Source organism: Pungitius pungitius, chromosome 19, assembly GCF_949316345.1.
Source record: "Pungitius pungitius chromosome 19, fPunPun2.1, whole genome shotgun sequence".
Lineage (NCBI taxonomy): Eukaryota > Metazoa > Chordata > Actinopteri > Perciformes > Gasterosteidae > Pungitius > Pungitius pungitius.
This window is the reverse complement of record NC_084918.1, coordinates 4,780,827-4,793,622: the sequence shown is the minus strand read 5'-3', so window position 1 is coordinate 4,793,622 and position 12,796 is coordinate 4,780,827. Positions and strand designations below refer to the sequence as shown.

The 12,796-nt window shown below is 45.8% G+C and overlaps 2 protein-coding genes across 3 annotated transcripts; one reads left to right on the top strand and one right to left on the bottom strand.

The window, feature by feature from the left end:
* Nucleotides 1-39: 39 nt before the first annotated feature.
* On the top strand, nt 40-3,110 carry uba5 (ubiquitin-like modifier activating enzyme 5). Its single transcript, XM_037456336.2, has 12 exons — nt 40-368; nt 524-569; nt 847-936; nt 1,047-1,156; nt 1,231-1,317; nt 1,391-1,472; nt 1,555-1,659; nt 1,771-1,898; nt 1,983-2,118; nt 2,210-2,288; nt 2,386-2,492; nt 2,661-3,110. The coding sequence occupies exons 1-12, from the start codon at nt 205-207 to the stop codon at nt 2,736-2,738; spliced, it is 1,212 nt and encodes a 403-aa protein (XP_037312233.1). The 5' UTR covers nt 40-204; the 3' UTR covers nt 2,739-3,110.
* A 734-nt stretch (nt 3,111-3,844) lies between these two features.
* nphp3 (nephronophthisis 3) lies at nt 3,845-12,551 on the bottom strand. Of its 2 annotated transcripts, XM_037456330.2 has the most exons (28): nt 12,504-12,551; nt 11,797-12,177; nt 11,553-11,678; nt 11,323-11,473; nt 11,041-11,193; nt 10,110-10,243; nt 9,781-9,941; nt 9,521-9,677; nt 9,289-9,363; nt 8,985-9,161; nt 8,776-8,879; nt 8,387-8,501; nt 8,152-8,295; nt 7,967-8,064; nt 7,726-7,828; nt 7,513-7,595; nt 7,202-7,340; nt 6,834-6,998; nt 6,643-6,737; nt 6,441-6,563; nt 6,160-6,349; nt 5,772-6,013; nt 5,442-5,517; nt 5,218-5,345; nt 4,818-5,058; nt 4,615-4,740; nt 4,381-4,496; nt 3,845-4,298 (listed from the first exon to the last, which is right to left on the bottom strand). In XM_037456330.2, the coding sequence occupies exons 2-28, from the start codon at nt 12,118-12,120 to the stop codon at nt 4,130-4,132; spliced, it is 3,915 nt and encodes a 1,304-aa protein (XP_037312227.2). In that variant the 5' UTR covers nt 12,121-12,177; nt 12,504-12,551; the 3' UTR covers nt 3,845-4,129. The 2 variants fall into 2 exon arrangements, with proteins under 2 accessions (XP_037312227.2, XP_037312228.2); XM_037456331.2 differs by having other exon boundaries at nt 7,202-7,337; nt 11,797-12,542.
* Nucleotides 12,552-12,796: the final 245 nt, after the last annotated feature.

Sequence of the window (12,796 nt, the reverse complement as noted above, 5' to 3'; positions counted from 1 at the left end):
CAGTTTAATGGTATCCGGAACGTTACTCGCGTTCTACACGGATGTCATTTACGGTGACACACATGCTGACAGCTGATTTCAGCTCTGAAGACGTGTACATTCGCTGCCGTTTAGCCGTGCATTTTGCTCATTTGCCTTCCTGCCATTCGTGATATTGCCTTCGTTTCGTTAACGTTCCCCTTTAAAAGCTATTTGTTCTGCCCAATGGCGACCATCGAGGAACTGAAGCTGCGGGTGAGAGAGCTGGAAAACGAATTGATAAAGTGTAAGCAGAAGCAGTGCGCCGCGGAGGATGCTCGAAACCAGCAACTCCACAGACCCAAGATTGACAAGATGAGTGCCGAGGTTGTGGATTCCAACCCATACAGGTGCCTTTTTCCCCCCTTCATTTTGGGGATTTATGTCCTTTTTAAAGCATCATTTTTTGTGGTGCTGATCTTCGCGCTAAGGGGCGACGCCTCGTGACTCACCCGTCAGCCCAAATGGGGGCACAAAGCTAACCTCAGCTGTCTTGTCGTTGCAGTCGTCTGATGGCTTTAAAGAGAATGGGCATCGTGGACGATTATGAGGTATGATGTTCAAACGTGGCTCTCTATTCACCGCGGCACGCTTTTGCTGCTACAGCCCTAATATAAATGATCACAGACTCTGATCACAAATGAGTTTATGTAATGTCAAAACATGCCAGATGATATTAACACCCAATGTGCATGTTGGATTAGCAAGTTTCACATCAGGCCAAGTGCTTTTAAAGACCACATGACCTCAGGTAATATCAACGCAATGCTTTTTAAATGCAGTGATTGAGCGTATCAATAAAATAATTGTCTTGAAATGTGTCTGCAGAAAATCCGGACCTTCACAGTCGCCGTGGTCGGTGTTGGGGGAGTCGGCAGCGTGACGGCTGAAATGCTCACCAGATGTGGCATCGGGAAGGTGAAGCAAACGTTCTCTTATTTGCTTTTTTTCCACCACCGTTCATCTTGTCCAGTGGATTGTCCCGCCTGTGCTTGACCACGATCCCGTCTCTGCTCGCGCCCTCACAGTTGCTCCTCTTTGACTACGACAAAGTAGAGCTGGCCAATATGAACCGACTGTTCTTCCAGCCTCACCAAGCAGGCCTCAGCAAAGTGGAAGCCGCCGAACACACGCTCAGGTATGCAGGTGTTCAAAGTGATCTAATTCCGTTAAGTTTGTTTTTGCTGACATGTTACTTGATTTGAACAACAGGAACATCAACCCAGATGTGTCATTTGAAACCCACAACTACAACATCACCACAATGGACAATTTTACACATTTTATGGAGCGCATCAGGTGAGCTCTCACCTTTCTAGATGTATTATGCTTTTCCTCAGTGGCCTTAACAGATTATTGGGTTTCTTCTCAGTTCTGGAGGCCTGGGAGGGCAGCCGGTGGACTTGATCCTGAGCTGTGTGGACAACTTTGAGGCCAGAATGGCTATCAATACAGTAAGTGCGACGCGGCCACACAAAAGAAGAGAAAAATGCAGTAGGTAGCCGATTTGTATTTATCTGGTCACGTCTGTCGCAGGCGTGTAATGAACTGGGTCAGATCTGGATGGAGTCTGGCGTCAGTGAGAACGCCGTATCGGGACACATCCAGCTCATCATTCCTGGAGAGACGGCATGCTTTGCTGTAACGTCCACACACACACACAAACATATTTTCTTTGCTTAACTTTTTCTTGACACTAACCAATTACTATGACTAAAACAATTGTAATGCAGTGTCATATCCCTTTGATAGTGTGCTCCCCCTCTGGTGGTGGCCGCTAACATCGATGAGAAGACCCTAAAAAGGGAGGGCGTGTGTGCTGCCAGCTTACCGACAACGATGGGCGTGGTCGCAGGTCTCCTGGTGCAAAATGTCCTCAAGTGAGAAATCCTTTATTGAGTGGCAGACCTAGTGATGGAAGGACTGCCTGTACGAGTGAAGTCAAACATATTGTCGTCTTTCAGGTTTCTGTTGAAGTTTGGAACGGTCAGTTATTATCTCGGCTACAACGCCATGCAGGACTTCTTCCCCACCATGGCCATGAAAGCCAACCCCCAGTGCAGTGACCGCTACTGCAGGAGACAACAGGAGGAGTACAAGGTGAGGGGATTTTCCATTGCCAAAAGCAGGAGCAGGGTCGCTCGGGGGAAAGCTAACCGCGTCTTCTCTCTCTTTGAACGCCTCGCTTCAGAGGAAAGAAGCAGAGTGCCCCAAGGTTGAAGCGGTACCGGAAGCGGAGGAAGAGGTCGTACACGAAGAAAACGAGTGGGGTGAGCGCGCGAAAACAAACGGCGATGCAAGCTATCGCTCGTCTGTTGTTCAATCGAGTCATTTCTCTGTGTGTTGACGCACAATTGTGCGGTGCAGGTATTGAACTAGTGTCAGAAGTGACTGACGCAGAGCTACAGGCCGCTTCAGGCGCTGTGCCCGACCTCCCAGAAGGCATCACTGTGGCTTACACCATTCCAGTCGAGGTTAGTATTTGGTGACACAAAACCGCTTTGAAGTGAATGAGTTCATTCATTTTAAATATGTGAGATTGCTGTTGACTCTTGACAATTTCAGCATCGTAAGTTTTAAAAATGTGAACGGTAGTTGTTTTAAATGATTCACTTTGACTTGTTTCCTCTTGTTTGGACCAGGATACAGAAAGTGGGGATACGGTGGGAGAGACGGAACAGAGTCTAGAAGACTTGATGGCTCAGATGAGAAAGTTGTAGGCAACAATCTGAAGATGCTTTTTTTTTTGTTTTTTTTTGTCATGCGTCTAAAAGGCTGATTAATGTCAAATAAGCAATTGCAGAGATCTAATGGCTAAAGAACAGGAATGCATGAAAACTGCTTCTGGTGACATTTCACATAACATAGAAAACAAAAAATACCAGTTGAGTCAAATTTATAATTTGCTGACATACTAAGGTGTTTAGTGGACTTGGTACAGTCTTTAATGAAATGTACAGAAAGATAATACCGCTGTTGGTGGATTATTGTCACGTTGTGTGTGTTTTCTACGGTTTTGACCTGGGAAAGTTTGCCTGCCTTTTTAATGTCTCACAGCTTTAAAAAAAACTGATTAAACCTTTTGAAATTGTCTCAATTAGTCATTTATTAGATGGAATGTTGGATGTGATTTATTTTGTTGTCCTGTACAGCTTTTACATATAATACTATAACATTAATACTCTAATATTTAAAAACACATTAATGTGTGTTATCTCTTTGGGATCATGAACATTCAGTCAAACAAGTCATTACTCCATTTTACTAACATATGGCACCGTGGTTTTGGCAAATCTGTTAAAATCCTTTTTGTCAATAGATAATACAGAACTCTGCATAAACATGAAATCTCAACCAAAAGGTCATTTCCTTTTAGACCGGGACTACTTTTTATGGACACTAATCTTAGGTTCAACATTGTCTTTTTGGATTATGGATTCTCCACTTTCAGGTGAACCTTAACAAATGGCATCTAAAACATACCATATTTCACAGAATGCACATTTAATATTAGTGACATTCGCACTAACACCTTTCAGCCAGAACATCAGGAATGTAAACAAATCTGTGTGAGGTAAAACATAGCGGCACAAATCAGACTTAGTTGATTGCTCATTATTTTTCTGAAAAGAAGCATAAGGACCCATTTTCAATGAACGTCTTTCCTTTTTTTTTACTTTACAAAAAAGTTTTAAAGTTCCCAGAACATCATCTGCTGTGCTGTGAAAGCGCACGACATGTGTGCATATTTATTACATTATGTTGTTTGGGTGTGATATCCCAAACCCTCTTGGCATTCCATGCAGCCAAACAGCTGATGTACACAGTGAGGTACCAAAAAAGGACAAAGTGTCTGAATCGGTGGTAAATGCAGTTCCAAAAAGAAGTAGTGATATAACGTTTTTTTTTTTTTTTTTAAACACATGATTATGTAAGAAATATTTAAACAAATACTTGTGGTAAATACAGCTTTATGAAACCAATAATTATACTGGCGGGTAAAGTCTAAACCATAAAAACTCCATCCGGTCAATAATGGCAGTGTGATGTTTTTGTTATGGAAATGCAATCAGCTTGTATTGCCCCTGTGGCAGTAAGTGGCTGAACAGAGTCACCTGTGGGCGTGTGGGAGGGGAGCGGGTCCCTTCAGACTGAAGGTGTCCCCGCTGGAGGAGTGGCGGGACGGAGCGTTGCCACACACCAACGACGGCTCGGCCTCCTTGATCTCCATCGCACGTTTGTAGAGCTCCGCTGCCTTCTCAAAGTCCCCCTCTTCGTAGCTATTTACCAAACGAAAAACGTTCAAATGCAATGAAATATTCATGATTAGCCAGATGTCGAAGGCAACCTCAAGTACTGTACCTCAGTACAGCCAAATTCTTCAGGGTCTCTCCCACCCGTGGGTGGGAGCGCCCCAAACTGTCCTCGTACACTTTCAGTGCTCGTTCATAAAGAGGCAAGGCTTCACTGTGCTTCTTCTACCAAAGACAACAAAAAAACAACAATTAGCTTTCGCTCAATACAAACAATGTGTACGAAGCGAGTAGTTCTTAAGAAGCGTACGAGGAGTGAATGAAGTATGATGACCCTCCTTACTAGTTGACAGTAGATCACGGCCAGGTTGACCAGCGCTGTGGCCACACTCGGGTGTTTGGGCCCGAAACTTTTCTCCCTGATTTCCAGAGACAGCTCATAAAGCGGCATGGCTTTCTCCAGCTTCCCCTGCAAGACACGGACATCAGACTCTCTGCCAACTGAACCGTTGGTATGGGGGAGAATTAAAGCTCCACGCGTCTCACTCTGCGTTTGTAGAGCATGGCCAGGTGTTTGAGGGTGTACGCCAGCGACGGGTGGTCTGGGGACAAGGCCTTCTTGCGGATGTCCAGCGCCCTCTCGTACATGTCCTCGGCCGTCTCGTACTCCCTCCTCTCCGTGTGCAGCGCAGCCAGGTTGTTGAGGGACTGAGCGCAGTCCGGGTGATCTGGACCGAGGACGCGCTGACGCATCTCCAGAGATCGCGTCAGGAATAGCTTGGCTGCACTGGAAGGGGAAAAGAGCGGGACTTATCGATTTTATCAGAGAGCATCAGATGAAAGAACGAAAGCTAAAAAACTAAAGCAAGAACACAGTGTCACTTGAGGGAGACGCAATGTCCACAATGCAGTGTCTTAGTCTGTGTTCATTCCAGCTGGGACTTACTCCATGTTGTTCTGGAGGTAGTACAGAACACCCAGTTCATTCAGCGTCTTGGCAGAGTCGGGCGTTTCCTTTCCCAGGGTCAGCTCCTCCAGCTGCAGCGCTCTCCTCCTCAACAAAGTGAAGCCGTACTGGAAGGTGGAATTGACGAGAGGCGTGTGCAATCACCGTCGCTGCATGAGGGCGCGTGGCGCGAAGCATGCGGCGCTCTGTGAGCAAACGCTTACCATATGTCCTTTCTGTCGAGCAGTCTTCTGGCGGATCTTCACTGACCTTTTCCTGAGTTTCTCTGCCTGTTCATACCTGATCGGAAGAAAGCCGTTAAACCAAGGCCTCCGTCATGAGGTCATGCCTACAGCTGCGACGCCGCTCTCACTCACACACACACACACACACACACACACACACACACACACACACACACACACACACACACACACACACACACACACACACACACACACACACACACACACAGCCTGGCAGGTACAACCAATAAACTGGACCACATGACAAGTGAATGACATCATGCATTTGAACAGGAGAGAGCCATGTACTTGTTTTGCTTCTGATAGAGCGCGGCGAGGGACTCCAGCTCTCGGGCGACGCTGGCGTGCTCGGCTCCGTAGGCGTTCTCACTTATCTCCAGGGCCTGCTTGTACAGCTGCTCAGCGTTGCCATACTTCTTCCACTGGACATAGACTCCGGCCAGCTGGTGCAGGGAGCAAGCCACGCTGGGATGATCCGGGTCCAAGGCGGTCTCCCTGATCTCGAGGGACCTTTGTAAAGGCGCGACTGCCTACAAAAACGGAAATGATCAAATACATATGCACTTTAAAACAGATGCACTTCCCTAACAGAAAAGCGGGTCAATAGGAAGACACGTATTTATGCTGCCGTGTAACTGGAAAAAGATTGTTTTTGGTTTTTTTATCCGTTCACTACCTGGCTATGGAGGCCCAGGTCTTTGAGGAAACGTCCCAAGGTCTCATACAGGTTTGCCAGCTTGGTCATGCTGTCTTCGCCCTCGCAGCTCTTCTCGTAGTGTTTCAGGGAGTCAAAGTACTCAGTGGCCATGGAGCTTTTGTCTTTGCCCACATATTGCCAATAGGCCAGCAGCTCGGAAAAATGACCCCTAGAAAAAAAAGAAGAAAAAAAAAACATCGTAGAGACTTTACCCGAGTAAATGTCCTACATCAGCTTCGGTGTGTGTGTCATGCATTTACCTCTTGTAGAGGTTCTGGGAAACAAACAGGTTCAGGAGGCTGAGCTGTAATTTAGTCCTGTCCTCCTGTTGCTGGAGCAGCCAGGGCAGCTCATCGGCGACACGCCACGTGACGCGATCCTGGCTACACATGCACAGTGACACGAGTTACACCGACAGAGGGAGGAGGGTTGCGTTGTATGAGGGGAAGACGACTACTCTACCCGAGCTGTTGGCTGAAGTACTGGATGAGTTTCTCTCTGTAGGCAGCCGAGCTACTTCCTCCACCGAGGAACTCCAGCCTCACAGCTTCCCAAGCCTGAAAAGACAAAGGCACCTTAAAAAGAATATCATGGTTTTTAATGTATTTTGTACTCGAAATGACCTTGTCCTGAATATTCTACAGCCCAGTTACCTGCAGGTGTTGAAACCTGATGAGCCCACAGCGCAGAGTGACGATGCAGAGTCTGTTCAAACGGTAGAGAAGAGTGGACAGGACAGGCAACTCCAGCTCTGGGAAAAGATCTAGCAGCTCGGATTCACTCACTCCATTATGGCTGGCACATACGAGGCACAGCATCTAAAGGGAGATAAAAGACTAGCACATCTTAGCTTACTACATAGAGAAAGAAATTCCAGAATCCTGTGAAAACCAGAGAGAAATTACAGCAAAAAAACCTAAATAAAAGTAAATGTCACTGGTATCATGAGAACACAATATAACATGTTAAAATAATGATAAAAGCAGAGGCATTATTGTTATTTTGTCTGGACTCAGGTCACCTCTCTCATAATGTGTCGCTCTCGGTCTGTGTTGAGGGAGTTCAGAGTCATCTTGAGTGCCAGGCGGTAGAGTGACATGGTGTCCTGACACTGTAGACACTGCTCCAGGCTCCTCTCCACTGACAAACCCGATATACTGCTGAGCACCAACAAAACACGGCATTTTGGCCAATCAGCAACATTTCAAACTAACTCAGCCGAGGCAATCTTTGCAATGCAACACAAAGCTAAAGTCAGCACTCACTCATTTGTATCACAATGTTTCTAAAACAGTCAATGAAGTTAGAATAGTGAAACCAGAGGTGACTAACCTGATGATCATCCTCCCCAGTAGTGTGACGTACAATGCATTGCAGGTCGATGCAGAGCGGCAATGCCTTTCTAACTTCTTCTCCTGGAACAGAGATGCAACATTTAAATGTATCATTCTCCCCAAAACACGTATCGTTGCTAACATTAGCAAATGTTTATCAGACCTTTTAGGGTTTAAAAATAAGGGGGGGGGTTATGGGACGATGACGTACCTGGTCTTTGGTCAGCTGGAGATCCATGGCCTGGCACTCTGCATTGACAATGCTTCTGACCTCCTTGGGACTCAGTGGGTCTAAGTGGAGTGTCGGCCATAACCTATAACATCAGTCACAGTCACAAAAAGGGCAATACTACGGAAGCATATTTAGAAAAATATACAGTACCACTGCATGGAAATAAATAAATTGCAAAACAACCCAGTAAAACAGTAAAAAAAACAAATGTAGATTTCACCTCCAAGCTTGAGGACAAGTCTCAACTTTGACGGACACCACCACTCGGACATTGACAGGGAGAGGGTCAATTAGCCACTTCATGTGTCTTTCTGCCTGCTGAAATAAGCAGAAAACAGTCGCGTTTGAAGAGCTAAGTGTTAGAAAAGGAAGGACCAAACAGAAATCCTCCAGTCTGGACTGTACCTGTATTTGGTCGATGGAGTCGATGATAATGATGATGTTCCCTTGATGGCGTGCTGATAGTCTCTCAAGCCAGCGGGGAAATTCCTCTAAGATCTTACTGGGCTCCATCGACAAGCCAGAAATGGACCAGAAGTGCTGCAGCAGCTACGTGAGAAGCAACAGAAAACACCTTTATTATTATTATTATCATTTCGAAAGTGAGCCTTCAGAAGAGCCACTGAGAGAGACTCCTCACTTTAATCGTGAGGCGCTTGATGATGAGAACTGGCTCCGAGCTTGTGGAAAGTGGGCGGCCAACAAAATGATAGAGGAACAAAGTGTTGGGGGAATGCTTCTGCTGCTGCTCGATCCTGAAAAAGAATTAACCAACGGAGATTAGGAAAACATCCCATAGAGTCCTTTTCCAGGATGACACGCAACACCAAGTGAAAACAACTGACACCTTCTCTTAGAGAAGAGTAACTATACATTTCAGTTAGTCTCATTGTTAAAATGATTTAGTCCATTTTTCACTGAACCTAGAGAGGACATGAAAAGACTGCTCCATGTGAATCTAAAGCCTACAAAAAATGGTCTTCCAATGTCTACAGGTAGGCGGACCAAATAAACTGAATGAGTTCTCACCATTTGGAGAGCAGGAGAGACTTTCCTGAGCCCGGACCCCCCGACACCAGCAGGGGAGGGGTGGGAGGGGGAGCAGCTATCATGTCATTTAAACGATCTATGTACTGAGAGGGACAACCAGGTACATCACAGACTTACAGTGATCAAAGGCAGTATTAGGCTGGTCGACACGATTAGCAGAGCTAAAGAGAAGGGAACACCTGGCCTACCTTCTGGAAGCCCAGCTGGGGGCTGCTGCTGCTGCTGCTACAGGCCTGCTGGTAAGACTCGATCTGCTCCTGCTCATCGTGCAGGTCCCACAGTACATCTCCTGAGTCCTCCTCACGTCCCTCCTCCATCCCAGAGTCCATGGGGTCCGCATCTGCTCCTTCAAGTCCCAGCAGCTCCTACACGGTGAGAGTAGAAATGGGGGTTCAGCAGCTGACACACGGGAGGAGTGGACAGAAAGCCTGAGGTGCACACCACGTTTGCAATCAGGTCCATAAAATGACGGATGTTGCTGATAGTCTGTACCTGTTTGATGACTTTCTCCAGTTGAAAAAAAATGAGGTCAGCCCCCTCCTCTGCAGAACCACCATGATCCACCACCTGGGTGAAGGTTGTATAGCAGTAAACACAAAACTTATTTCATGTTTTTTTTTTAATCAAAAAGCACATATTATTGTGAGTATAAATGTCACATCGTTAATATAATGCACATGTGTTTGCTTCATTGTTGATTATTTAACATACGGCACGCACAAACCTTGATTTTAGCAGCCTTGTCTGCGGCGTTGACCCTTTCTAGCAGTTGCCTTGTGGGTCCAGTCAAATTGTGGTCTGCTTCAGTCCTGAGGTAGAGCACCAGTGGATGGCCATCTGAATTCTTCACAAAAGCCTCTTCACAATCCTCCAGCACAGAGCTACACACACGCATGAAGACGTTTTCTCAAAAATAAAATACACAAGCACAATCTGAACTACGTGGGGATATCCTAGTGCGCATGGGTAAATGACTTTCTGTACCTAGTGACAGTAGATCTGACAAAAAGCACACACACGGAGCTCCTTTCAATCTCCTGCTTGCGCTCCGCGGCGTATGCGGCGGCATTCTCCTCCGGGAAGCAGACATTCAGGTAGAAATGGCCCAGACCTTCACACATTCTGCGTAACACAGGTGAATGTTTCTGCAATTTAAAAACACATGGACAACATTTACCAGCCAATCATTAATTGCGGGTCTCCATCGAGTGTTTTCCTGAAGTCCATTGCTCTTTAAATGAAAAACACAACCGTGTCACAATAGAGCAATCAGTGACGATACAATAATCCCATGAGGTGCCCATTTCACCAACCTTAATAAAGACATCAAACTCGGGTTTGGTCTCCTGGGTGAAGATCAGGTAGCAGCGCACTGTGTTACTCCACAAGGCCTGGGGAACATGAGGCGAGACCTGAAGCAGACTGGCCACTGCAGCATCCCAGTCATCTGACACAATCACACAAGAAAGGATGTAATACAGACATTAGGAGATCATTGTAATGCATTGTTCAAAAGTGATATATACACTAGTGCAGTCAGTTAAAACGCGCTATTAACGACGTAACTCAAACCCATTTTAATGACGTCCATTTTCTTATCGTGAGATTAGCGTTTTTTAACGGGGTGGATGACTGTTGCCTGAAAATGTCAACGGGCTTGTCTGTTTGAGTAGCTGGCTGAAAGCAAAGTAGTAGGCTTACCTTTTATTGGTAACCTAACTGTTACGGTTGATTGTCTCTGAAATAAGAGGCCTGACTGCTTTGTTCAAAGCAAACTTGAAAAAAAAGAAAATATTAAGCCATGGTTTAACTGCACTACAGGTTGAGTCATTGTTTACCTGAAATGTGCACTTTATAATTTTGTTTTGTACCGCCCTGTTTGGAAATGTTGTTTTTTAGTAAAATAAAACATTCGCATAAAGCAAGCAAATCCACTTTTCCATGTTGATAAGAGCATTAAAATGAAGAAAAAAATTAATGAAGGGACATTTAGAATAGATAAAAATGTGCAATTAATTGTGATTAATTTAATTGTGATTAAATATTGTTTGACAGCAACAACATACACCCATAAAACATGATAAGTAGGTAGTGTATAAAGGAGTCATTAGCTGCAGAATTCATTTTCCAACGTCATACCAGCCACTATGGCCACGAGGTAAAGATGTTTGGGGACCTATGTGTTGCCCACAACCAAAGTTGTAAAGCCTCCCATCGTTCTGCAGACTTTTGAACTTGACTTACCTCTGCTCACGTTCGCAAAAGGTCCCTCCACATCTATCAAGCTGTGGGCGAATTCCGGGCCTCGAAAGGTCTGCTGCAACTGCATCATGCTCCCCATGGAGGGCTCACTTCCCAACACGCCACCCGACCAGTACTCGCACTGTGTGCCTGCAGCTAAAGACATACATGTGAATACATAATGAAAGGCTTTGGAGGATTTTCTCGTAATAAAAACAAAACCTTACAATTTGCATCAAGGCATACAAACAAATAGTCCCAACATTGAAGATTCGTGAGTCTTACCAGTGACCGTGGTTTGGTTGTCGTCTGAGTCTGAATCATTCAGGTCGTATACTTGGATGCCCTGAGCCTGCAACTGTTGCAGTTTGGCCTCCAAGTCCCTCTTCGCCCGCAGGAGATCCTGAATTTCCTTTTCTTTCGTCTCCCGGAAAATCTGGTGGCGACCGCGGCCAATTGGTTAGCGTCTCAATCACGATTAATTGAAAAAGAGCTGCTCACGTGGATTAGTTTACCTTGAACTGTCGTTTTACTTTGTCCCTGTCGTGTTCAAAGGTGGCAGCTCGCTCCATGGCTTGATACTTTGCCTCAAGAGCGCTCTCTTTTTCTCTAAGAATCTTCTGGTAGGTCTTCTGCAGAGCCTGTTATCCCATTGGCAAACAACATCATTATAAGCAGTGTTAAAGCAATGTAAAAGATTCTGCTTTGAGAAGCTCGCAACCCCTGAATCACAGCATCTGCCAGAAAAAGGAGTGTCACCTGCAGCTCAGCTCTCAGCCTCTTGTTCTCCTCATCCAGCTTGGCTTCCTTCTTTTGCATGGACGAGATCTCATTATTCTTGCTCACGCGGAAGATCTCATACTCTTTTCGGAGTCTTTCATACTCCGCAGCATACTCTAGATCCACAGAACCCGTGGATTTAAAACTGGCCCCGATCACCCGGGGTCCTCTGCGAAAGGAACTGCGCAGGAGTCGCGCTTTGGGCTTGACCTCCACCGGGATCTCACAGGCTTCCCCTCCTTCACCCCCGTATCCATCCTCGATCACCTCTCCTGGACTGACCAAAGAGGACGCGGTGCCCATGGCGGCAGCCTGCACAAAACGTATACTCAACCTTCTCGGGTGCCCATAGCTGCTCCTCTGCGATGACAGAAAGCACAAAATGACAAGTCATGCTTGAATGTCTTAACAGCTAAAAAGTGTTTCGACGTCAACGTGTTTTTGCACTTGGCGTCGTCCTGCCATTAAAGAAAGTTGTAACGTTAACATGTTACTCGGTTAGCTAACGTTAGCTAACGAATTAGCTCTCCATCCCCGCGGCAATAATTTTGTTTTAAAGAGTAGCAGAACAGGACTAATGGCGTCTGTACACACTTAGCCAACTTCGACAGAATATCGACTCGCACGTAAACTGTAGGTGAAAACATATGACGCAAGCTACGCTGAACAAACAAGGAGACGCTCACGGTCCACTCCCTTCACGGCTTCTTCCTGGCTGCCTTGGTAACGAGTCGTACTACGGGGGCCCGCACAAGTCAAACTGGGCAAAAGGCAATTTTCTTGAGCACTTGAAGTGCGGTAAATGTGCAAAGCTCACCTGGCTGGCAGGCATTGTATCGTGACAACTACGATCTTGTAGTTGTAATGGCAATATTCAAAATATACTTATTGAAATGCAATCTTGAACGGTCCTCTAGAACTCTCGAGTAAAGGAGTCAATGTGCATAAAATATGTTATCGTCTTAAAATGACTTGCTGA